Source organism: Apaloderma vittatum, unplaced genomic scaffold (assembly GCF_000703405.1).
Source record: "Apaloderma vittatum isolate BGI_N311 unplaced genomic scaffold, ASM70340v1 scaffold11826, whole genome shotgun sequence".
NCBI lineage: Eukaryota > Metazoa > Chordata > Aves > Trogoniformes > Trogonidae > Apaloderma > Apaloderma vittatum.
In genome coordinates this window covers 56,367-82,599 of record NW_009720074.1, presented here as the reverse complement: position 1 = coordinate 82,599, position 26,233 = coordinate 56,367, and the positions used below count along the sequence as shown (strand labels likewise).

Below are 26,233 nucleotides of genomic sequence, written 5' to 3'. Positions count from 1 at the left end.
CCAAAAAGTCACTGATGGAGCGGATTTATAGCACCTGAGGTACGGCAAAGGGAAAGCAACTGTTTCAGCAGGGAAATTTTGCTATCTATTTTGTTTTGTGGTTATTTTAACTAAGGCTTTTCTGCAGTTCTACAAGTTTCACAGATTGAACATGTTGGGTAGCACAAGGCCAAGAGACACTGTGTCAGCCTCAAAATAATCCAAATTACATCCACAGACCTAGATGACAAGAAACCTCCTACCTCCATTTGCATCTGTGAGTTCTGTTCTTCTCAGGAACCCCAGATAGCCAGTTCGAGCCCAAATAGTCTGTGTGTCTCCAAAGCTGAGTCGTGAGTTAAAATGATCCGACTGCAAAGATTCATCTCCGTAGATGGTAAAATACCCACTGGCATTGTGAGTGCTGTGAACCCATATCTAAGTTAAAAGCAATTATACTGGTATTAATTAAAGTAGCTTTCCAGAATGAAGCATTAATGAAAATTTTTCATGCAAATATTTTTAGTGATAGCTAGATAATGCTATGATGCCTTTTAACACTGTCTCTGAACCTGTATCCAACCCACTTTTAGGTGCAGAGAACTCAATCTAACCTTGCCACGGTCGGCGTGTGGATCCGAGCCGTGCCTGGGGCAGAGGGACGCTGCCTGAAGGGCTCAGCTGGCTCTGAGGTCTGCTCGGTTACGGCAGTTTTCAGAAGAGACTGCAGACCACAGCGCTCCTTCCACAGCAACCCCTAGCCCTCCCAGCTCAGCGTATTTACTCCAGCAGGGCATCTTCCATGAACATAAATTACTGAACACAAATTATTTTAAAGGGTGAGGACAGGGACCTTCACCTATGGAGAAGGATTCACTTCGTCTAACTCAAGGCATCATGGAAATTTTTGTGATTTTGTAGTAATGAAATCTTATAGATGAATATCACAAATTAGATTGTAGTTTTAATTACGACTAAGCAAATTCTTCACTTTGTTAATTACATCTTTAATTGCTCATTGAAAATGACTTTTCTTCCCTCTCTCTAGAAACATAAAATAAATTAGGAAAACATATAGCCTCGCTCCACTCAACTAATAGGAGTACTTCAGTGTGTTGAAGCACAATGACTATAAAGAGAATAGCACTAGAAAACCATTTAGCTGAAATTAGACTAATCAATAAACTTATTTTTTCATGTAAGTTTCCACCAGAATTAGTGAACCACCAAGTAGAATATACATTTAAAAAGCAGGTTTTTTCAATTTTTTAACAAACTTGAGCTACTATTATTTACCAAGTATGTTACTAGTAATTCTAATAATGATACAAATATCATGCTACACACTTTATATACTCTAAAGATCTGTAGAATTCATAATTTTCTTAAACAGGCTTTTGAAGAGATGTATTATAGAAAACTACTTGTGCACATAATGATAGCCTTATCTCTGCAATTTAGTTCAGAGCATCCGAAGGTTAAATTTTCATGACTCACCTCACCAAGATGAGAATCTCCTAAAGGTCCCTTTGTTTCTGGATTAGCAATAATGATACGTACTCCTGGGAGGATCTGTTGAAAGAAAACATGAGGTAGTAAGAAAGCAGATACTGGCTTATGCAATCGTATGCTGACTCTTCAACGCCAAAAAACCATCATTTGAAGAAATCCTTAAAGAGTTAAAGCAGACTCACAATATGAAAAATTAAAATAGTTCATAGATGTAATAAATTCTGAGATATCTGAGAAATGCTATAAACCCTCTTCTTTTTGCGAAACCTGTTCCATCATTAAAAACTCTACAGAAATCAAATATTCACCTACAATACAAAAATGTAAGCATACAGTCCAAATCCTTCTGAGAGTATATACTAGAATAAAAAAAAAACAAACCAAAAACCCCACAGAACTTTGGCCTGCAATAAAAAGAAAGCCAGAGGCACTGTGCAGCCTCCCAAGACAAAGGGCTGGCCAGTGACTTCATGTAATGGACATTCAACTACTGCAGAGTCTAAACCCTAAAACAGAAAAGCGAGCATCCTCTGACCAAGAGTGTTGGCAGAGCTGTGGCTAGAAGGGTTTCCATGAGCACCCACAGTGGGACAGGCAGGCAGGGAGTGTCTCGGGGCAGCAGCCATGGCACCTCTCCTTTCTCCCTGAGGCAGAGAAGACCTTGGCCATCGGTGCATGGCCAGCCATCGCAGCAGCATCCCTGTCCTTGAGTGTCAGTCCCGTGTCCTCCCTCTGTCCCTACCGCAATGCCACCTAGCAGGGACGGTCCTTGGGCAGGGGTCAGCAGCCTGTGAGGACAGCGTCGGTCATTTCGGACCAGTTCTCAGTGGAGGTGGGTCTACATTGACAGAAGTGCCTTCAGTGGCACATTTGTTGGCTTTTCCAAGACTGACATGTGGAGGATGAAACGTCTCCTTTTTGCATGAAAGAAGGACACACTTTTTGCATGAAAGAGGTAGGGACAGCTTCTGAGAGAGCAGCAAGGCATCAGGTACTGCCACCGTGCTGGAACGTCAGCAGTAAAGAAAAGTCCTCAGTCTGCACAGCTGAGAAAGCTTTCCTCAACAATACATTTACGTGAAAATGGAGAGAAATAGAAATTTACTGAAAATATTTACCATAAAAGGTATTTTTAAATCTTCTTTCCGTACTTACTTTTCCTGACTCCATGAGGGGCAAACTATGTGGAGATCCTCTTTCAACTAAACGAACTCTGTAAAATACATGTAAAAAATAATATGCATAATACATGGTTGCATTTATTTGCTTTTCATTAATGTTTGTTTCTAAGAGGAATGGTTAATAGTCACAGAGATTAATGTTATTTTTGGAACAGATGAAGCTTATATCCTGTAGAACATAATTGGGTCCAATATTCAATCTTAGTCAAGACTTATGGCTGGGAAAATAATGAAAAAAAGATAATTCTATAAATATTAAATTCTTCAAATGTAGTTGGTGCCTTTTATTTGTTTTTGATAGACTTTTGTAAATGGAATTCCATGCACAAATTTATTCACAACAAGAGGGATCTAAAATACTGATTTCCCACAAGAATTTTACAAATGACAGGGCACGGACACAAAAGCATGTGAGCTGAGTGAGCAACCACATTCCACGAGTAGCTAACAGTTAGAATCAAAGTCCTATCGAAATAACTCATAACCTCGCCTCAGCTTCAAATCTACATTTGCAATCTTTTAACTATTTTCAACGGACAGTGGTTGATAAATATTTTAATAGTAAAAAAAAATCATTTAATGAAAAATGCTGTTACTTTTAAGGTCAGATCCTTTCTCTGAGTGTGGCTTTCTGGTCCTCTCTCCTCCTTTTTTAGACAACTTTTTTTCCCAATAAAGGAACAGAAATGGCAGCTCTTCTTCAGTGGTATGATGGTCTGGAAGGAAATTCCTCATTCAACCTTAGGAAAGTACTCAGCAGTTTAGCATGAAAGATGCTTTAAAGTCTTAAAATAGCCGATAATCTCAGCCAGTAAATAGTGAAGAAAATTTAGTAATATCTAGGCATCCCTGTATCCTAAGTGAGTTACCGTAAAAGTTCTAACCACCCATAAAAACCTTGAACTTCTCACTCCTGAACATTTTTCATAATCCACTTAAGCAAGCTAAATCTGGACTTCTTTCAAAAGAACTGTTCTTACCTCTTCCCTCCTCCCACTTCTGTGATCACAAATTAAAAAAAATAAACCACACAACACAAGATGCCTAAAATCCAATGCTATAAAAGGTAAAGATGAAACATCAGGAAAGAGGAAGCCATAGCTGGGAGTAAATGGGTGGAGTACTGGATCCGGTTAAACTCATCAAGAAACTGCAGTCTGTTAAGAGCAGTCACGATAGATTTTTTTTGGACTGTTTTGAGGTCTTTTTATAGAGATAGTACTGTAGTGCTCAGTTTGGGAAAGGAGAGATGAGACACAGAGAGACCTCAGCTAGAGGTCCCTCTGGAGAAGAACAAAGCTTTGGCAGGTTCAGCCTCCAAAACATAAGGGGAATGGAAAAAAGATCTTTTTTGGTTTTTTTTTCTACTATTTCTTTGCTCCAAAAGTCTTCTATAAAAGCTGGGACTGCCGAGGTCAAGGCAGGAATAGTGAATACCATTTTATCTGCAGTTCTGGGAAGTCTCTCAACCTTGATAGGTAGGGCAGGGCTTAGCCTTGAGGCACTGCACATCAGTTCCTTGCACTAACCACAAGAGATACAACTCAAATACTCAGTAATTTCAGACTGCTTTTCCAAGTAACTTGGAGAGAAAAAAGACGTAAAGTGCCCTACACAGGGCCCTGCCTGGAGCAGGCACGGTTCGGCAGCTGTAGCCTGACCCGCTCTCCTGCAAGGTGTGCAGCATGAACCACCTTTCCAGTGTTTGTTCAGCTGCCACAAACTCTCAGACAGAGCTTGAAGCACTAAATACCATGTCTGTGTGTTACCTTTAATGTTATAGTGTCCTTGTTTTACACTTAAACCTCTGTTGTATTACAGGAGTGCCCATGTTTTCTAAATTGTTGAGCTTCCCACTAGCTAAAGAGCAGTAGGGCCATATATCTTTATATGTATCTTTGTCTTGTAAAATCCCTATATAGAAACAGAAAATGCCTTTAATTGAACTATTCCGAACAACTGACATCTCCAGTCTTTAGATATGTATTTGCAGACAGGTAGCTGTTCTTAGAAGAACTAGTCACCATCTCAACCACTTGGCATCTCCTTTAACAGATTAAGTTGTTTTTATTTACCAATGCTTGTCAAACAGAAAAAAAAGACAACCTAAAAAACCTCAGCTATTAGCATTGCTGAGAGTGATGGTCTAACAAAGGTCAGGAAGTACTTTATTTGAGTTTAAGATTGGTTTAAAAAGAATCCGATTTGGGTAACAGTAGCAAAAAACCTTTGGGGCAGGAAAAGTGGATGTCAGAGCTGTCCAGTTGCCCAGAGATACTGCTGGCCTTTGGTCCCTTCCCGTTATTGAGACATGCCTCAGTGAAGTGCTGCTGAACTCCAGTCCTAGCACAAATCACATAATAATAAACCTGCATACTCAATACTCTGTGAAGTGACTACTGGCAAGGAATCAGCATTCATAAACCTGACCTCCTCTTTGCATCTGTGCTTCCCACCTTGTTCTCATCATCACTAGCACATTTTTCTAGTTCCCTTCTCCACCTATTTCCTGTAACCCCGTCTGATTTTTTAGCACATGATGATCCAGAAGGCGCAAATTCTCAGTTTCCAATTCTGTTAAACCTCTCCCACTCTGTGCTTTCCGCCTCACATCCCCACAGAGTTATCGCGGCAGCGCACTAAACATAGGAACGGCATTTCCTCGAGGTTTTCTGTGAGGGCCCTGTTAGCGCTCAAAAACTTGGACTCCTTTTTAGAAAGTTTCTGCTAAGCTCACAACCCATTTGGGAACATGCTGTTAAACCTCTAACAACTCTGAAATAGTGAAAGATATTTTGCCACAAAGAGATTTCAGAAAAATAGAAGTAAAACATTAGATTCTGATGTTGCCAACTCCTATGTGCATACTTAATTCTAAGTGCGTAATAGCCTGATTAACTCTACTGGGACCAGTACTGTGAATAAGTTATGGACATTAGGCAATAATTTTAAAAATGAGTTTTACTGTGCCTCAGCATAAAGTAATTCAATTGTTCCCACTCTTCCCCTAGAGATTTCCATTTTTTCAGTGACAAACACAGAGAGCAGACATGACTGAAAGCTTCTTTTTTGAGCAGCATCACTATCACGCCTGGCAGGGAAGGTAAAAAGGCAGAGCCCAGGGCCCATCACATCCTTGAAAAATGCCTCTGAATTACCCAGGTGATTCTGGCAAAGAAACCCACGGCTCCTGACAGTCTTCTTAGGACAAGATTAGTAAACCTCCTGCAGATCCACAAACGATGACGGTGTGCTCCCAGACTGCAGAGGACTAGAAAGGGCAACTCCTGTCTCTCTGCAGTGCTTCAGCCTTTCTTTGTTGGGAGTGAAAATGATCTCTTACAGAGCGAGTGCAGAGCCTTCCCACTGCTTTCTGCTGCCATCCAGTCTTGCTGTGAAGGGCAGAGGAGAACATGGCAGCAGAGCCAGCCTGGGCAAAGAGCCCGAAAATCAAGTGGATGGAATGCTGCCTTTGGGTGTGAAAGCTACTTTTGCACCTTCTGATGGTTTGCAGCCAAGCTGAGAGGGAAAACACAAATGAGTGACCCAATGTAGGGCAGATACGGAGCTTCTCTCCCATCAAAATGTCTCTCTCAAGAGGCAGAAGATGTTTAAGAATTGTTGCACTGTTACAAAACTATAAGGAACAATGATACACAATGAATCTGTAATATTTACATAGTATAGGAGAGCTTAATGGTTAGATTTTTTTTTCACTTTTTTTCTTAAAAAACCTAATTCTTAGGATTCTGGAGCTGTCCAGTTGGGAAGGTTGCCTATGTTTCAAAGTCTGGCTACTGGGATTTTGTAGGGAATGTAGCTACAACACAAGTATGTGAAGAGACTTCTTTTCCTGGTACAGTTTAATACATTGGACAAATTTCCTCTTCTTGAAATCAAACACTTACTTAGAGAAAAGTAGGACTGAAATCTGACTTCAGAATCAAAACTAGCAATCTATAACTGGGCACTGTAACCACTGTGCAGAAAAGAGGATATTGAGATACCGTAACAATGTCTTTCTGCCCAACTATCTTACATAAAACTGCTAATTTTGTTTATGCTCCCTTTTAGAGCTGGTCCGACTGGTGATGAAAACTCTCCAAAATATATTCCACAGCTTGCTAGAGTTTTGCACTAATCAGAGAGTTTGTCAGCAGAGCTATTAAGTATTGCTCTGGGAATCTGCAGGGGCCGGAGCGTGCAGAGTGGTACTAACCAACATTACGATGCCAAAACTGGGCAAACCTTCAAAGTCGGCTGTGCTGTTGCTCTGAGAAAGACTTTGGATTCCGTGATTCTAATAGAGATGTAAAGAAGCTGTGAGGTCATCCAAGTCTCGCTCCCTGCCAAAAAAAGACTGTTCCCTGCAGTGCACTTTCGAGTGCTTTGTCTACTCCTGTTAGTGTTTCAAATGATGGGGCTTCCTTCACTTCCCATCAGAGTTTATTTCTCAGCTGAATGTATTTCATAGTCAGGAATCTTTTTGCTCTGTAATTCTTGGCAAGAACCAGTCTTAGCTTCCTCTTGTTATTTCTAACTAGCTCTCCATGCTCAACTCAAAGGAGGTTTTCCCACTGTTCACTTTCTCTTTAAACACAACTCAGCAAAAGAGTTTGCCTTTTACCCTAGCACTTGGCCAAACCTCACATCCTGAGCACTTTTTTTTTTTCCCCCTTTTTAGCCATTTCTGCAAACTGCCCTCCTTCTCATCACCAGTGTGCCAGTATCTTCTGCTCTTAGCCAGGCTTGGGCACTGAAGCGCTGAACTTCCCATCATCTGAAGCTTTTATTTCCTTTCCTACTCCACCAACCCTTCCTCCTGTCTGACCTGGTCTCACACGATGTCACCTCACAGTCACGCCAGTTTGGAAATCCATCCAGCTATTTGATTTCTTTAATACTAGCTATTGTGCACACTCATTTTGTTTTCAGTAGCTGTTTTGGGCTACTGCTGCTCTTGGAAACCTTCAGCAACAAAACCTAGAGGAAACCACATAGGGTGTGATCCACACATAACGCAATATATATTAAAAATACATTGTATAGAAGTCCACTCCTTGCCCACAGCCTTTCTGTGGCAGAAAGAATCAACCACTGGTCTCTTTGGTTTCATTCCAGCCCCATTTCTTAAGTTTTACTGCTGACTGTCATCTTACGTTGGAAGTTGAGCTTGTGGGGAAAAAAATGGCTCTTTTCTTAAACTGCAAGAAGTTGTTTTGAAAATTTTGTGTGTATTAAACTGGAATAAAAGGTTAAATATGGAAAGAATCTGTAACCAGAATCTGAAGGAAAAAAAAAAAGTTGAAGGTCAGAAAAAAAAGGTTATTTTATGGTTACAACTATCTAAAAGGAGGCTGTAGTGAGGCTGGTGCTGGTCTCTTCTCTCTAATTACTAATGACAGGACAAGGGGAAGTGGCCTCAAGTTGCGTCAGGGTAAGTTTAGATTGGATATTCGGGGGAGGTTCTTTACTGAGCGAGTGGTGAGGCACTGGAACAGGCTGCCCAGGGAGGTGGTGGAGTCACCAACCCTGGAGGTGTTTAAAAAAAAAGTAGATCTAGCACTTGAGGCTGTGGTGTAGTGGTTAGGTATGCTGGGATGAAGGTTGGACTAGATGATCTTCAGAGGTCCCTTCCAATCCCTGACATTCTGTGATTCTGTGATTCTGTGATTCTGTTAGTGTTTCAGGTTTTTTTGCTTTGTTTTGAGATGTAAATTAATTAACTCTCCAAACTGAAAATGTTCTAGCCACCATCAAGAGCAAAAACTTGAAATTTAAAGTAGGGTTTCTTGACCACTTTGAGAATTCTACCTTTTTCCTTAAGCTGAAAAAACTGTCAAAACTGATCTTCTAATTTCAACACAACGGTCTTTTCTGGTGAAAAAAAAATTCAACCACCTGATTCATTAGAAAGATGTATTTGCAAGGCATTTAATGCCAGGCAGCCCATATGCTTTCACGTAGCACAGTGATTTCCCAGTTCTGGCTCAAGTGGGTAGGAACTATTGCCATGAACTACTGCCATCATTGTCACCTTTCAGATATCAATTGCTATCTTACGTTGAGATGGTGCATGGGTAAGACCGATGGTAGGAAAAAGCTGATGCAGCCTGTCCTATAGTCAGAGGAAAGATGGGCAGTGTCAGTGACAGGGAGATCCTGGACTGGGGTCAGGGCTTCTTCACACTCAAGACTTTTCAGTGCATCTTCTCTAATTCAAACAAACAATAAAATATTTCTACAGAAACTATTCCAGAATTTACAAGTCACTGAGCTATCAGAAATGGAAATAAAGATCAAAGAACAAAAGCTGTGCCTTCCAAAATGACTTAACCACTTCAAAGAGCCAGAAAAGAAAGTAGGAAAATGGCACAGCTGAACAATTAGGCTGAAGGGAAAATGTGGATTATGAAGAAGTTTCCCTGAATCATCCTGGTGTCCTCGGAGCAGTTTTCCTCCTATCACATGACAGATTTAGATGATGGATAAATACAACTGAGACTGAAAAAGGGAGTTTTGGATTGAGGCAAACTGTAGCCAACAAAACGAACAACCGTTAAATCTTCTGTATGTCTAGAACATATTTTAATCCTGTTAATTTGATAATCAACAAGTTCAGTTAAAGAATTAGCACTAAATCACTTCCTTTAACGTAAAGACTTTTTTTCACTGTAAAGCCAGATTACACTTCATGTCCCAAATTCCCTGAGGTCAAAAGCAAACAGCTTCCAATCCTTCAGATGGCAGAACAAAGAAGCAGAAAAGGTTACACAGGGATTTAAGACAGTCTAGAAAGTTGCAAAATGATTGAAATGAGGCAGGAAGGTAATATTCAAAGCTTCAGAAATTAAAAAAGTATTAGCCATTCTATCATATAAAACTATGGGAATATGTAAAAAAACTCAGACATGTTTATGTCTGTTCTCCACCTTGGAATACTTTAAAATGCTTATCTTTCATTATCCGTGAACTACATTAACTTTGTTTAAATTAACTCTCCGTGTTGTGTGAAGTACAACACAGAACTATTTCAAGGCAACGCAGTGGACCAGGACTCTGGAGAACTTGGTGTCCCTCCTGGTCCTGCTCACACCTGCTGTGCCCCATGAGGCACAGCTGCACCTTTCTTCGTGCTTCAGGGTCAGATCTGCAAAACCAGGCATAATGCTGCTCCCAGCTGGTATCTTTTTATTTAGATTACAGACCTCCTAGGACATGGTGTTTACCAGTAATTGTTTTTACAGCTCTTTTCATAATCACAATTGTGATCTGATGATTCTGTTTATCGCAATACTCTCTGTTTCATAAGCCTTTATCTTCCCAGTTCTACGTGAGGAAAATAGACTCCACACATAGGGAAAACTTTCATTATAACAAACTTGGGATCTGAAAATGTCCTCGTCTAATTGAATTAGCTTATTTGTTATTAACAAATGATGGAAGTAATTTTAGCTTCCCCAATGCAACACTCATATCCTACACTCACACAATCTAATCAAAAGTGGAATTTCTGAAATAAAGTCATTCTCTTTCACCCTTATCTTGCTACAACCTTCAGAATTCACACCACGAGCTGACTCACTCTGCATTTTAAGGGAAGTACTTGCAGAAAGTTCCTTCTCCATAACAACCACCACAGTTTCCCTATGCATGGAAAACTTCCAACATACAGGGCTATTTTTTCAGTTGAATTAAAACTGCAGATTACCATTCTGAAGAAAAGGTCAGTGGAGCCGTGAGCAGCTGTGCCTTGTACACCTGAATGCACTGAAAAGGGACTGTCCTTTTCAAGGGAGACTTATCAGGAACCCTGACTTCACATAAGTACACTCGTCTTCTGCAAAGAGACGCTTCTAAAATATGCAGCATTAAGAAGGCTATGTGAGGCTTGCAACATATTAAAAGCTGTTCAAGAGAGCCATTTAAGAGGATATTACATCTCTCAGCAAGTTAGTGATGGATCCTATATAAATACAGGATTCTTTTACTGGTTTTCAGACCACTCCTTCCCAACCCTAGTCATTCAGTATTCCTACAGCTACAGACTCCACCGATGACAGGAGCCAAACGAGTGCCTGAGGCTGGCAAAGCTGGAGGGGGTCCCAAAGATGGCAGAGCCCATTTCTCGGGGCCAGCACAGCACCCTCCACTGCATTATCTGTGGCAAAAAATTGTCAGTGTTTCGGGAAGAAAAGGTCTTGTCCTCCTGCAAAGGCTGCCAAGAGAGGAAAGAGAGATGGAAAGCTCTTAGGAAGCTCCATCTCCATTCTGCACACTGCAGTAGCTACGAAGGCTCAGTCCAAATTTTACATATATTCATTAGGTATTTTTCCTTCCATAGCAGGTGTCTCTATTGTGAAATGCACTCTAAGGGAGCAGTACGGGAACTCCACTAATGAAATAATAGATGTGTTATAGGTTGATAACTCTTGGCATTTTTGAAGGGAAAGGGAAGGGAAGGGAAGGGAAGGGAAGGGAAGGGAAGGGAAGGGAAGGGAAAGGAAGTTTAAATAAATCACAGAAATGTGAGCGGCCAGCTTGTTTTATCAATTCTCAGTTTCTGTAAGGAGCATGATCGAAAGAGAAGGACCTATAACACCAAAGAAGCTCAGTATTACTGGGAAATTCAGAACTGGTTTTAAAAACAAATAAAAACGGAACTATCTTTCATCTAGTTCTTCTACTCATGTTTGAAGAATCGCATGCAAATGGTACTTGTGAACAACTACGTAAATGTACAGCTGCAGGACACCTACTTTCCTGGAAAGCTACAGCTTTTTTTTCTCTTTGTCTAACTTGGTACACATGATGGTATTCTCTTCCACTTAAACCCTCCAGTGAAATATAACTGGAATTTCCTGATTTGTAGCTAAAGCATGCTAAACCACATCCTCTTTCAAAAAACACATTTAGAGCCAACTCTTACTGTCCTGTTCCACTAAAATCATAATATTTTGATCCCTTGAAGATGACTTTATCAAGGAAGAAACAGGCTTGTTTAAAGGGAAGAAATTCTTCAGGAGCTAGTAATCTTTCCTTAGAAAGCACAGAAATGGCTCCCATCCCCCTAGGTTAGTTTCACAGCTCAGACTGAGTGGGACAAAAGGGGGTGATTTCTCATCTGGAAGTTACTGGATATTTGTTCCTTTCTCCTGCGCTGCAGCAGAGGCTGCTCTATGCCTGGAAGCATGAAGTATCCTTCAAGGCTCTCTGGATCTTCATACAGAAACAGGGCAATCCCTTAGATGGTATTTGCTCCTCCTCAGTTTCTCAGGTCCTTTATTCCTAATTCCTGACTATCCAGTGCACAGAAGTTGAGCAAGTCTCTTGGTTCGTCCCCTGACACAGACAGGAACAACAAGAGAGAACCTTTCCTCCAGCCTAGAGAGACTGAGACTTCTCCTCTAAGTCAGAATTGGAAGTATTGATATCATGCTCATCAGGCCAAATTAATTTTTCTTTCTGGGAGATTTGTTCACCATAGGTCAGAAACAGTGCCAAGCAGATTTCTAAGATAGCAGTGTTTGCATGGTAGAAACTAAACACAATGCTGCTAAAAGGCCAAGGCTGTTTCTCCTCCTGAGCAAAAAGATGAGGAATGAGGAAGGTTTTGCCAGTACTGTGACAGAGAGCTTAAACTTTAATGAGATTCTGCAAGTTAATGGGCAAAATGCCTAAAAGCCAGATGTTTCTACAAAGACTCCTCAAAATCAAACTGCATTGTTACTTATCATACATCAACTGTTGAAGGACTTAGGTTTTACTTTCAAGATCTCAACCCCTCCTCCTCTCAGCTGAGTTACCTTTTACACTGACTTTACAGTGGTGAATGTTTTTTTTTTAATTTTTCCATGAAAAACCTGTGAAGAACCAAAATCGCTAAAGCAACAGACAATCTAAAATAAAACAACCCAGGGATCACGCGTGAAACTTGGAATTGGAGCCACTCACATGAGAAGATTCTCAAAGGTCGGGATGACTGGAATGACACTGCTTGAGGTAGTACTTGACAACTCAATTTGTAAATGAGCTTAATCTGTATAAAGCACTGGTGGCTTCCTGAGACCAAGAACTTGTGAGGTCCATGTTTTGAACTGCTCACCGGGTATATCGCACTTCAAACCCCACAAGACACTACACCCCTCATCTACTGAAACTCATTGCAAGGAAAAGTACAGCTGGGTGTCAAAGGGAGCAATAATAGATTTTAACTACCCCTTTGGACCCTACAGAGAGTAAATGACTGAGGACTGGGATGTTCTGTGACCTGCAACTGGGCTCCATATGCTGTAACCCATTGCAAGAGCTGGAAAAAATATCAGGAAGAGCTCTTCAAAGTTTCTCTTTTGCTACCATTTCTAAATGGCTTTCAAGTATGATTAACCAATTAAAGTTTCACAAAAGGTAAGTATTTTAGTGTCACTTGCCATTAGCATATCTCCTGACTTATATCCCCTTCCATTCTCTTTTCCCTACTACGTGACTACACAGTGGTTATCCTCCATGCTGTGACTGTGCTACAGAGTACTCCTGCAGCTATAGTTTACGTAATAATTTAGCTAAGTAATTCTTTTGTCTGGTAACCCTTTGATAGGAGTATTTTTCAAAGTAGACAGATTACAAGTGTTTGAGAATTAGGAAAAAAGCTCCTGTGGCTTTGTTTCTTGCTATTAGCCAAAACACTGTATACACAACATGAAAGTTTCAGTAAAATATGGAGGAGAAAGATAAATGATTGACAGCCAGAATAAAAGGTTGTGGGTTTTTTCCTGCATGACATGTGAAATGCTAGAGTATATTAAAAGGAAGCCAAAGTCTTAACCAATTCCTTGACAGAGCCTGCATTTGAGACTGTGCTAATATATAAGCAGTCTGTAAGAAGCAATCAAAGTAACTGTTTTCATATCTCTTCGAAACGCTACAGGTGTTCCCTTCTTTTCTTGGGGAATGAAATTCAGAATTTCCATCTTCTGAAACCACCTTTGTCAGGGAGACAGTATCTTAGCAAGTCTGATGGAAATTCAGAGATCTCTGAATACTCCCTAAGTCCAAAATGAGCAGTAAGATTTAGCACAACATAGAAATGACTTCCTAAGAAATCAAGTCTGCTAGTCCCAGAATTGCCTAGATCAGAAAAGACCTTTAAGATCATCGAATCCATTCATTAACCCAGTGCTGAACTAAGTATATACAAGGGTCCCTTCTTTTCAAGAAATACACTAATTTGCATTACTCTAAGAAGATGTCAGTGACTACACAAGAAGACAATTATTTTTACAGTTCCACAAACTGCTTGTTTAATAAATAAAGAGGGTAATCAGATTAAAATAATTGTTCTAATGATGGAGTGGGAGTATTTCAATGAGTGATTATGAATACCACAAGCCACAGATTGAATGATAACCAGACTAAAAAAAATAGTAACTTGAACCCAAATAAATCTTGGTGCTTCTAGACCATTTGGCAATATCCTACATCTGGATTTGTTTCCCTCAAGAGTACCCGTTGCCTCACCACATCTGCAGCCAAGAAACTATCCAAGCAGCTCAACATTACATGTAGCTCAGAAGGAAATCTAGTAACCTACAAGGGTTTAATAAATTAAATTCTCCATTTTTCTAACCCTACTGAACAAAAAATACAGACTTAACTAGATGACTTAAGTTAAATGATCACTTAATGCATCTATAATTTCACCAAAGGCAACACTGGAATTTAAAACTAGATATGGTATAAAAAAAAATTGTGAACAGTGTTTATTAACATGGGTTGAAAATCTTCATTCTTGCCCAGTTTGGTACAAAATGTGGATGTAGTTCCAATAATCAGCTTAAACACAATTTGTGGTCAAAAAAATGGCAAACTGTCTATTACAAGTGCATGCAAAATGATATAAAAAATTTCATCAATAGATATGCGACTTGTTCAGTGGCTCCCCCCTCCTCCACTCCATAAGAGCTCGTCACTACTTGCTATAGAACAGGAAGACTGGTGATATTTTTACTGGCTTTTAGGGGAACATATAAATCGCAATGAATTTGTTTCCTTTTAATTTTTGTCCCTTTAAAATAAACTCTGGTATCAAAGTAGATTTTTCCTTGCTTCACATGGGGCAGGAAAGTGGTTTTCATTTTCTTCTTTTTTTCTTTATGGGTAAGACCTTGCTGTGGAAGAGAATATTTGGATGCAGAGAGATGTTTAACTTTACAGGATTTGCAGGAAGTTTCAACTTACAGGAGAAAATCAATAATCTCCCTCAGCCACCACCAGATGTATCCTTCAGCTCACTAATTAAAGCTTCTGAGGAAATTCTCCATGCATTTTAAACGTAAAAGATACGGTAATGCAGAAAAAAAATGCCTATGTTAAAAATTTTAGCAAAAATTCAAAGCGGTCAAAATATTTCAGCATTTCTCATATTATTTAATTTCTTATTCACAGAAGCTTAATTTTAAACTTAAGGTAATTTTAAAATTTAAACTATCAGGTTAAAACAGCAACATTTTGAAAACAGTTTCGAATGACACTCATATGTTTTAAAATATTTGCAAATATACGGCAACATTTGAAAATCTTGCTTGACCTCCTGAAGAACACTTTAAAAATATTTTTGCCCTGTCTATGTGGCAGGAAGATTTATTTTGGAATGCACATGTGCTCTATTCCCAGTTTGATAAAGTGGCTCGTTTTGCCAATAATTTTTTTTTTTTTACCAAGAACTAACCTGCTATTAAGGATGAGGAGGCTGTGAACTTTTTATGCTAATACCAGAGACGTATTTTTGTTGGACATTTTTAATTTTATAAACACACACACATGCTGTTTTAGAACATCCTGGGTAAAAAAGGATGCTTGGGCTTTAAGTTTACATCTTTACTGCTACAAATGCACGCACATGTTATAAAAGCCAATATCTTTCAAGTATATAGTGTTTTAGTATGACAAGAAAAGGGTCTGTCTCTCTCCATCTTCCAAGCGCTTCTGAGCTTTTAGCATATTTCGGTATCTCATGCTTCACCATCTGAAAAGCTTCTTGAGGAGAACATGACTGGTCTAAAATGACGATGGAGTGATCTTAAAACCAGCAGCTTAGACAGAGGGACAAGAATATATCTTTTTTTTTTTTTTTGAGGGAGGAAGGGAATAAAGTTGTTTTCACAAGGGCAGCTGCAGAGAAACAGAGGCAGTGACCTCTCTGCCAGGGTGCTCACGCCCGGGGTTTTGTTGCGTGTGCATGACCGGAGTCGCAGAGTGAGTCAGCAGTGGGGACTGGCACAGCCCGCCGCGAGCCCAGCCTCGGCGCAGTGCAGCATTCATCCACCTATGCTGCCTTCTGGATCTGAGTTAACCTCCCGAAACCGCACTGCGCTGCACTGCAGGGGCATAGCAGCCACTCGGTGCTAACTTAGGAGTCTTCTCCCAGTTTTTTTAATCAAACAGCCCAGATGGGACTGGTTTTCAGAAAATCAATCAGATGCTGCTTACAATATTGATGTACTGTCACCAAGAGCAAACCAGAGCTGGACACTCCTGCTATTAGGATGTTGCTCAGTTGCCAAGAAGACAGTGTCTAATGCCATTTGAGACAGCACCGGGTGACTGGGACATCTCATCAGTGTAAGTAAACACAACGCAAGGTCTTTGGGAGACTGTTGGAGTAGCTGTAGCATCTAAAACTGCACTAGATGCTAAGAGCCAGGCAATCAAGGCTTTTTCCAGTATCGTAAGTGATGCCAGCCACTGACTGAGTGGTAGCACTCCTTGGCACAAGTTTCCTGACCCTCCAGGTGAGCCCAGTCCCAGCAACTTCCCTCAGCTGGCAACGGTGGCAGAGCTGCCGAGTCCCAGCAGTAACACCAGTGGGCTGGAGGCTCAAAACCACACAGAGGCACACATAGAAAGGTGTTTGAGAACCTCTAACCTGACCATTCAAGTCCAGTGAGGGCTGGGAGGAAATGTGTAAATAGCACAGGTATCGTGATCTAAACTCATATCAAACAACGATGTTTTCATAAGCTGTAAAGTGTGCAAACACATAATTACCCTGATGAGGCTGAAATAGTTGTATTCAAACTAATTATTTTTATAGATGTGAATAATCTCAGAGATGGACAAGAGCTGCTTTTTGTAGCAACTAGAAAGTGTTATCATGCCAAAAAAAAAAGTTCAGTCTCCTTAAAACTCTGGTAAGTATCTTCTAAATACAATTTTTCCCCCCTCACATTAAGTCTACAGTGTACAGCGTAAAATTTCACGCACTAAGTGTACAGGGGGACTGGATTACCTGCAAAGATGTGGTGGGCTGTTACTATACAGTGTCACAGCTATGTACTGCAATCTTTCAGTTACTGTTAAGCAAAAGCGACATTTAGTTCCCCTACAATGTTTAGAAACAGCAAGTGTGAAGAGACTATGTCAAATAAAGTTGTTTTCTCCCTTAATTTATGACCCATGAATCTCATTCTAAATTCCACAGGATTGAGTAAATGAGGCACAGTTTTAATCCATCAAATTAAAATCTACATTACCATAATCTAAGAAGCCAACTCCAAAGATCATCTTTCATGTTCTGTAGAACTAGTCACAAAATATAAATTAATACACTGCAAAGTCTGATCTTGATAATGATGCCTACTTCTCAGTGACATGGTAAGGCAGGGAAATGGTTTATGCAGCTTTTATGAACAGTAAATCTTATTTTTTCCATGTAAATATACACAAATTTATTTTTATTAACTAACTATGAATGTTATGTTCTCTTTCTTTATGTATTTGTTTCTATATACTTCCCTACCAATTAATATTCTATAAATTTCCTTCTCCTCTCACAAAAAACAATTCCAAATAAGGAACTAATCTACATTTACTTTTTTCTTTTCTCCCTGTAGCTTCACTTTTATTTTTAACAATTCATTAGCTCCTTCTCCTTCACTTGAACAATGCTTACATATATCTACATTGTGTCCAAGTTAGCTTCAACCATTTCAGAGATCTGAGGCTACAGCAAACGCCTCACGTAAACAAGTCTCAGCTAACTGTGGCTATTAAAAAGCAAACATTTGATTTCCAAAGTTAGTCATATAAGCCTCCCTCCCCATCAATACAGAAAGAAAGGTACTTTAAAGGTCAACTCATCCCATGCTGGTGCATGTGTGAGACAGCTGCGATACACTGGTGGCATCCACGCCTTCCAGTTACCATAGAAGGAGCTTAGGAGACCACTTGAGGCTGGAAGAGATCTGTCCTGGTCACGGTGATTGTTCTGCTCTTAGGTAGAGAAATGCTCCACTCCTTATTTCTCTTTTACAACAGAAACCATTCAACTTAAGCCAATCTCCTTTCAAAAGTGCAGAGCAGAGCTGCTAGGTTCGCATAACACCTCTCCATTAAAAAGGCTTTTTTTTTCGCCAGGTTGAGTATGAACATGGGCTGTGTCTACACAGCACTGCCGCTGCTGGGCTAGGATGACCAAGTTTTCTATGGCTGGGTTATGCAGACAGTAGTATCCCAAAGGATGGATCAAACATAAGCATTATTGTTAGCAACATTGCGTGCAAAAAGGAATAAAGGAATGGTGAGTCAAGTATTGCGCAGTTCCTTTCTTCCACCTGCCAAACGCCGTGTACTACGAGAAAATACCTGTACGTGTACCTGACTCAGCTACCCAGAGAATAACTTGGGCCTGCAGTGCCCCCAGGTCGGCACTCTGCAAGCTGAGCCGGTCACTTTGATATAGCCAAAGTTAGTATTCACTGAAGGGAACAAACTCCCTGTTAAGCTTTTAGGAATGATGAAAGAAAAAGAACCAAAAGCAAAGGTTAAAAAACCGCCTATTTGGATAATGACTTTTTAAAGGAATCAGGACTGGTGAACACTGTTAATTAAATGTTCACCTTTTCCAGAGTTAATAGAAAATTTTGTTTTGTTAGAATTTTGTAGAGAGGCTACTTGCCAGTCTTTCACCCAGAATACTGAAAAACTGATATATATGTGCTGGAGGATTTTCTAAATTACACCTAAAATAACAAGTTTTTCTCTAACTGTGAGATTGCAGACATCTCCTTAATAGCACTAGTGGTAAATTTTAGTTCTCACTTCTTGCATATGTATCTAACATCAAAGAGGGAACTAGAAAATACCCACAGGTACAGAATGTGGTTGCTCACAATGACTGAAGCCAATAATCCATTCTCTCATAGCCTTGCAGAGTTAGGAATTGCAGCGAAATCCTGCCATGGTCTCCCCATGGGCTAACAGCTGCCAACCCAAGACAAACACCGCTGTGCATCTAAGAGGCCCAACGGGTCTCCCTTTCTTAGGGACCAGCTAGGCTGCACCACCTGAATACAAGTGTCAGGAAACGCTGAAGGCAATAAAAGCAAGGAATCTTGTTAGTCACTGCAGTGGTGATGTCCGATGCTTCAGTTTTATCAGCGGTGAAATTAATCAACCAACTAATAAAGAAGTCTATGCTCGCCAGTAGGAGTTAGCACAAGTTACGTATGGGGATTACAAAGGTTTTCAGCGACTGTCAGGCATGCTGAAGTAGCTTTCTTGCTAGAAACTGTGTTAATTTTGAGTATTAAGAGAAAAAGAAAAAAGATGGTTCCGACCTGTCATGCCTCAGTGCCCTCATATCAACATACACTGTGGTGGGATCTGGTCCAGATGTTCCCTGTAAACAACAACATCAGCTAATGAGAACCTAAAGCCTCGAAGCAGAAAAGAGTTTTACTCCCTCCCAATAACTGAACATTCATTTCACTGAGAATTATGCTAATCAAATGACAAGTTACATTTAAGCTATTCATCAAACAAAGCTCAGCTTTACAGAATCAGAAAGAGCACTGGAAAACATACCTACCGTCCGGTACTTGTTACCTTGGGGGTTGAAAAAACATCAAACGGCCATACTACTTAACCAAACACATGTCAACACAGGTTTAATTTGCTACGAAAGGCCAAGTAATCAGCACGTGGATACATACAAAAAACGTTAAACACATTTTACCATATAAAGGAATGCGGAAATTGCTGAGGAGACACAGTTTAATGGCAGAAGCACGTGGTCAGGAATGTGAAGCATGGTTTACTGAGAGTCTTCGATACATGCAACAGAGAATATACTTGAAGCTAAAGATAGCAAAGGTAGCACGCATGACATGAACCAATGTGGACTGAAGTTCTGTAAGCAATTATTCTGTTCCTTTTCAGTCTCCCACTACATAAATTTAAAGCCTTACTTTATGTCACAATATTTAGTTACTTGAAGAGCGGCAGTCTAATTTTAGTTTCATTTCATGCAGAGATGATACAGTCTTTTAGGCCTTTCCACCCACAGCTTTGCTGCAGTTTTGTAACCTGCTATGATCTTCCCTTATCAGAAACTTCAAACTCATCACCAGAGAACATCATGTGAATTCTCAATGCTCTGCTCGGGCTCTTGGCTGCATACCTCACACCACTGCTAAGCACAAAGCTAGCACAAAAGTACAACTTCATTTCGGAACACTGGAACTTTCGAAATCTTCTCTTCAGCAGATAAATTCACCTAACATTGGTAATCTACAGCTAAAGGAACTCCTTTAACAGTTATTTAGATGTCTACTACTTAAAACAGAAGGCAACATCAACTCCCAATGATTTCTGTCCCATTTGGGATATATTACAGAGTATAATTCTTCACCTTAGGAATGTCTAGGGCTGAAGTCCGCATTTCTGCAATGCTGGTTGGTAGTTCCACAGCTTGTTAAGCACTAAAAATTGCAATGGAGTTCCACAAATAGATAATTTTTGTATCTAAGGGGGGAAAAGAGTTGCCACTACCAAATGATACTTATAGATACTCATAGTGACCCACCACCAGAGGAGAAAGAGTAATAGAGCTGCACATGCATGTTAGCCTCTTTAGCTTGTTATACACAATACAAGATACAATATCCTCTCTAGCTATTAACAACACAATTTTCAGTCTACTAGTAAACTCAGCAGTGTAACAGACTAGTGCTGAGTGGAGAACTTATTTGAAATATATGCAATGTTAAAAAAACCAAACAAAACCAGGGAAAAATTGGTTATCTTTAAAAATAAAACTAAACCTGAACTGATTTATAAAATAATGGAAACAGTCAAGTTTGAAAATCAAAGACAATCACTACGGTACTTCTTATTTTCTGTGTTAATTAAATAGTTACAACGGCTAATACTTGATGAAATCTGCATCCAGATAAAGCTATAGTGGACTTGTTTAGAATTTCATAGAAGGATCTGAAAATCCCCAAATCTCCAAACTCAATTTCTAGTCTGTCCCACTGTTGGAAGCTGATAGGTGGGTATTGAGGGAACATGAAAATCCCCTACCTGCTCGGCCAGCTTCCCCAGCCTGTGAGGCTATAGCATCAGGAATAGCAGGGATAACGGAGAGAAGGAAAGAAGGTAACACAAGACAAAAATAATAATAAAAAAATGGGAATGAAGAGTGGGAGAAAACAAAAAGAGGAAAATGCAAAAAGCAGGGAGTAAAATAAAAAGAAAAACAATGTCAAATACAGGAATCTTACAAATTAACCATTATACCATTAAAGGTTAAAAAAAGTAAAAAATGAGGTGTCAACATTTTAGTAGAGCAACAGAAGAGACAGCTGTAGACTGCTAACCTTGGACAAACAGACTTAAATGGTTTTAGGACACTACAGAAAACGTTGTTAGTGGAAAACAAGCGTCTAGCATACTGATTTTGTGTTTGTTTTTGGTGAAGAAGTCAGTAAACTTTATGGCCCTGCTATTTTAATGTACATTCATTGACACAGAATGGGTTCCAGGTCTGTCATTTCACTACTAAAAGAAATTTGTAAGCGACGTCCTCTGGAAGTCAAAAGTAAGCTCTCTTTTTTGGGAAAAAAAAGTATTAGTATACAACAGAGAAAGATACTTACACCTTGCTTCATATAGATAAACCTGCTCCTAAAGTGAAAGAAAATCAAGGCTTCATGCACAACCTAATTACTAGAAGACCATAACTAAAAGCAGTAACTTCATAGTTCAATAGTTCTTCCTTCTAAGTCTATTTGCTATGATAGGCAGTGTAATACATATGAAGAATAGTAAAATTAAAAGCTGAAAAAAGCTCATCAGTTCTCCACTACGATCAATAACGCAGCAAAGAGACAATTCACAGTGGTGACCACTCCTAAGCCGCTACTGTTAGGTGGAGCGTCTAGCATCTGATGGCTGCAGTGTGACTTGCCCTACGACTTGTGAAAATAAGCAGCTCTGAGAGCGCTGGCATCCCCCATCCATCTCATCAAACTTCTGAATGCCAACGAAGTTAAAGAATAGAGGAAGCCGCCACAGCAGCATCTTAAATCAAGTTTATTTTGGATGTGGGGGAAGATGAAGCATTTAAAATAATAGGAGGGATCTGCTTATTATAGTGCTGCCCCAAAATAGAAATATTACTAATAATCCAGGTTGAATGCTGCAGTATAACTGCAAGAAAGCAGAGCTGCTGAAATCCATCAGTTACAGAATTCATTTCCTGTGACTATAATGCAGGTCCAGAGAGGACTTGGAGAGTGCCAGAGCCACATATGGACTTTAACTAAGGAAGGGCTTCAGAAACATCATCTGAAATCTCAGCATCTTTCTTCTGCAACCAGCTGCAGCTGAGATACCCTGAAATGTTTCAAAAGAAGCAGAGTCTTAGCCAAGACTAGAGTGACTGCCTCCATTTGTCTTGCGTGCATTTATTTTGTGAGACAGAGATAGAGAGCATCTGTAATGTTGGTAACAGGAAAAAAACATGACCCCTGTTGTATCTGATACTTACTAAGGACATGCTAGGTAGTGTCAAAGCATAGTGGGCCAAACATAATTTTCTGTCTGAAAAGAGGTACATCGTAATTCACATGCCTTGGACCAAATAAATCTCCTGCCCATAGGCAGGCTGCCGCCAGTGAACCATTCCTGGTCTGTGCAAGCCTCTGTAACATGCCAGGCTTTTATTCTCTGAGAAAACATTGCAGGTCAAAACTGCACGGAGGCCTCCCCCAGCCAGTCAGCAGTAGCGATGACCATGTGCCAGCACTCTGCCTGTACCGAATTTCCACTGAAGCCAAAGGCCAAGCTGTGTGCTCCCCAGCTTCCCTCCCCAGAGTTAAAAACCAGGAAGTAGGAATCCAGAAGTCCTAAGAACTTAAAAATAACTGTTGTTTTGGGTTTTTTTCGCTCTCTGTCCTCAATGTTTACTCTGAGTCTACTTGTGCTCTGGTGATGCTCAGATATGGAATTTTTGATGTACACTTAACAACCTCACGTATGCAAGCACAGCAGCTGGAGCTGTGAAAAGAGCTCCATGGCATGACTCACAGTAAAGGTGGGAAAACACAGAATCTGAGGGAACTCACTCAGAGCTGTACTACATTGCTAAGCCTGAATCATACCTCTGATAAAATGCATGGTCCACTGTTGCACTCTTTGCAGAGTTAATCCTTATTACTTTTAATACAGAAAATACTCAAAAAGTGTGATGTATCACTAAGTAAAAAGAAACAACTTTAAGCCCTAAATTTACTAATGAAGTTCTTTTTGCTAGACAGCGTGGGAAGGATTTGTTTCATGTAACTTCAGCCTCTGTAGAAGAAAGTGGACAGAATAAGGTAGGAAGTATCTCCTGATGCTGATGAATCCCATCCCAAGATGTGCACCTGAGATAGGCTGAAGGAAACTCTCTCTTGAAGTATTTCTTTGATTCTACTGATGACAGATAGATATTGGATAACTCACTTAACTGTGCCATCTCTCTTAGAGGTGACACAAAAGAAGTAAGGTGAATCCTGCTGTCCTGCCCTAGCTTGGGAAGATTTGTTAGTACATTTTCAGTGTTGACTAAAGAAAACTAACAACTTCTGGAAGCTTTTCCTCAAATTAAATTGAGTAGCAGGTTGAATAAAATAAAAATATTTATTTCAAGTGTTTAAATGGAAATTAGCTAAGATCCTAGAGAACCACTTGTGCTGTTGTAAGAAAAAACCACTACTTTTCTTATCTATTTTGCTCTCTTTCTCTCATGCTAAGATGCTAGTTAATGAAAATTAAAATATGCTGGATGCAATCTTTTCATCTCAGAAATCCCTGGACTATTATCTGTGACTATGCAGTCAGAAAAGGTCAGATAGTAATGGTATTTAAGTGACTAAATATGGGGAGAATTATTCATTTTCAAAAGCACACCACTAAAAATCTAGTCCAAAATGACTACATCAAAAGAAACGTAGTACATTTGCTCTAAATTTGAGAGGAAATGAATACGAATGACAATGCATTAGTGTGTCAGTGATTTTAATCTTGAAATTAAGATAATTTGGTAGACTAAGTCTCTTTTGTACCAAATGAATTATCACAATGATTTCCTTTTAAAAATAATCTTTAAAAATAGGTCAAATTTGACTATCAAGTTTTTGTACATACACAGAGACACACACAGACACGTACATATACCCTCTCCTCCTTTTATTTTTGGTGAGGGGAACGACTGTAAAAGCTTTTTGGAAAAATCAGGATACCTTCCCCTTGAAACACTTGAGTCTTCCATTTGTCCAAAAAATTGGAAATGAAGTGAAGAAGGTAGCAAAAATCACATCCAAGCTGTGTTGGAGGCAGCCCATAATCAAGAAAGCCTGGATAGGCTTCTTACTGGTAGGGTCAGTAGCTAAATACTGAGACATGTTTAGAAAGGTGATTAATAGATACGTGTTTTAGAACGACCATAGAACAGGCTGCATCATAGTTATCCCCGTGGAAGATGGTGTTCCAGGAACCACACACTGATCTCATGGATGATGACACAACTTGGAAGCAAATACGCAAAGGCAGATGCTATTGACTCAAATATTTTTAGAAGTATTTCTATGCAGTGTGAAGAATCCAGAAATCATGACCCATTTCTGGAACATATTTGAGACAATTTCAGGAACATTGTTGATCAAGGACTAAAATTCATTCTGTTCTTCAGCCCAGAAAACAGAATAGCCCATAAGCTATTCTGGAATATCACTAGCCATAAACTCCAAGTTTGGAAAGAGCATTCTGTCTAATTTAGTATCCTGTCTTTGGCAGTGGTTACTACCAGATGCTTCAAAGGACACAACCCTGTACCTTTATATTCTCTATCAAAATGACATATTTTGTGGTGATGCTTTTAAGTAACATCTTTAGTAATTTTTCAAGTTCCTTTAAAACTTGCCAAACTACCCTTGGCTTACATGCTTCAAAAACCATTCCACTTGGAAGGGCAGCGTTACTAAATATAGCCTGTTCTGAAATGGCTTTTCTTCATTCCAGTCACACCTCTCTTTAGAAAGTGTATGGCTTTTAGTTTGTCCTACGGACTGAAATGCAACATCTTGGTAGAACTCAGTGAAGCCTGGAGGCTAAGCTATATGATCAGCCAGGCCTGTAATCACCTTACTCAAGGCTCTCATTCTGTGCTGTTTTTAAATTCATAGTCAGCATCATTAATAATATTCCTTCAGAGAGTTATCCACTTTTACAGTTTGATTCAATAACTCTTTCAAGTATTTCTGTAAAGAATCATCTAAGAAGCAAATTTCAGCTAAGGAGTTAACATGATCAAAAGGCAGATACACACATAGTCAAGCAAAACCCCAGCCTAACTCCACGCTGATTAGGACTTCCAGTTTCTCTGAGTGTATTCAGTTTACTAGCACGTTTGTAGTGGTTTGACAGCAGCCAAGTACCCACCGACCCGCTCTCTTCTTCCCCTCCCAGTGGGATGTGGGGAGAGCATAGGAGAGCAGAAGTGAGAAAACCCATAGGTCAAGATGAAGACAGATACAACAAAGACAGACAAATACAAAACACAGATCCATATGGGCTGCTGTGAAAAAGTTAACTCCATCCCAGGCAGACCCAGTACAATATTACCTCCAATGAGGCAAACTTGAGCACTGAACCTGGCTTACTGCTGCTTAGTGTCATTCCGTGGTTTTATTATTTGTCCTAAACAAGTGACTTATCTCATGAGTGAAGGAGGCACCAAAGTCAGGCCAGAGATCATTGCAAGCCTGAAACTGAGATTTTCATTAGTGATAAGTAAATTTCCGCAGCTAATTTTTCCTTGTTATATACAGCATCTTTCATGTCTGGTCCCTCCATGGACCAGAAGCCAGAGAACTGCACCTTGGTCACAGCAACCTCAAGCGCAAATAGAGGCTGGGCAATGAGTGGATCAAGAGCAGTCCAGCACAGAAAGACTTGGGGGTGCTGGTGGATGAAAAACTGAGTAAGACTCAGCAATGTGCACGTGCAGCCCAGAAAGTCAATCATATCCTGGGCTGCATCAAGAGAAGCGTGGCCAGCAGGTCAAGCAAAGTGATTTTCCCTCTTTACAGCACTCTGGTGGGATCCCACCTGCAGTGCTGTGCTCGGCTCTAAGGCCCCCAGAGCAAGAACGACATGGATCTGCTCATGAGGGTCCAGCGGAGGATCACAAAGATGATCAAGAGGCTGGAGAACCTTCCCTATAAGAATAGGCTGAA

The 26,233-nt window shown here is 40.0% G+C and overlaps 1 protein-coding gene across 1 annotated transcript in view; it reads right to left on the bottom strand.

The window, feature by feature from the left end:
* Nucleotides 1–26,233, bottom strand: part of DIP2C (DIP2 disco-interacting protein 2 homolog C (Drosophila)) — a gene marked incomplete at its 5' end in the record, with an annotated part of 80,332 nt that overhangs the window by 6,033 nt on the left and 48,066 nt on the right. The window contains 4 exons of the mRNA XM_009870886.1: nt 243–417; nt 1,477–1,551; nt 2,647–2,704; nt 19,289–19,350. Coding sequence (XP_009869188.1) covers nt 243–417; nt 1,477–1,551; nt 2,647–2,704; nt 19,289–19,350 — 370 coding nt within the window. The remainder of the gene's footprint in view (nt 1–242; nt 418–1,476; nt 1,552–2,646; nt 2,705–19,288; nt 19,351–26,233) is intronic.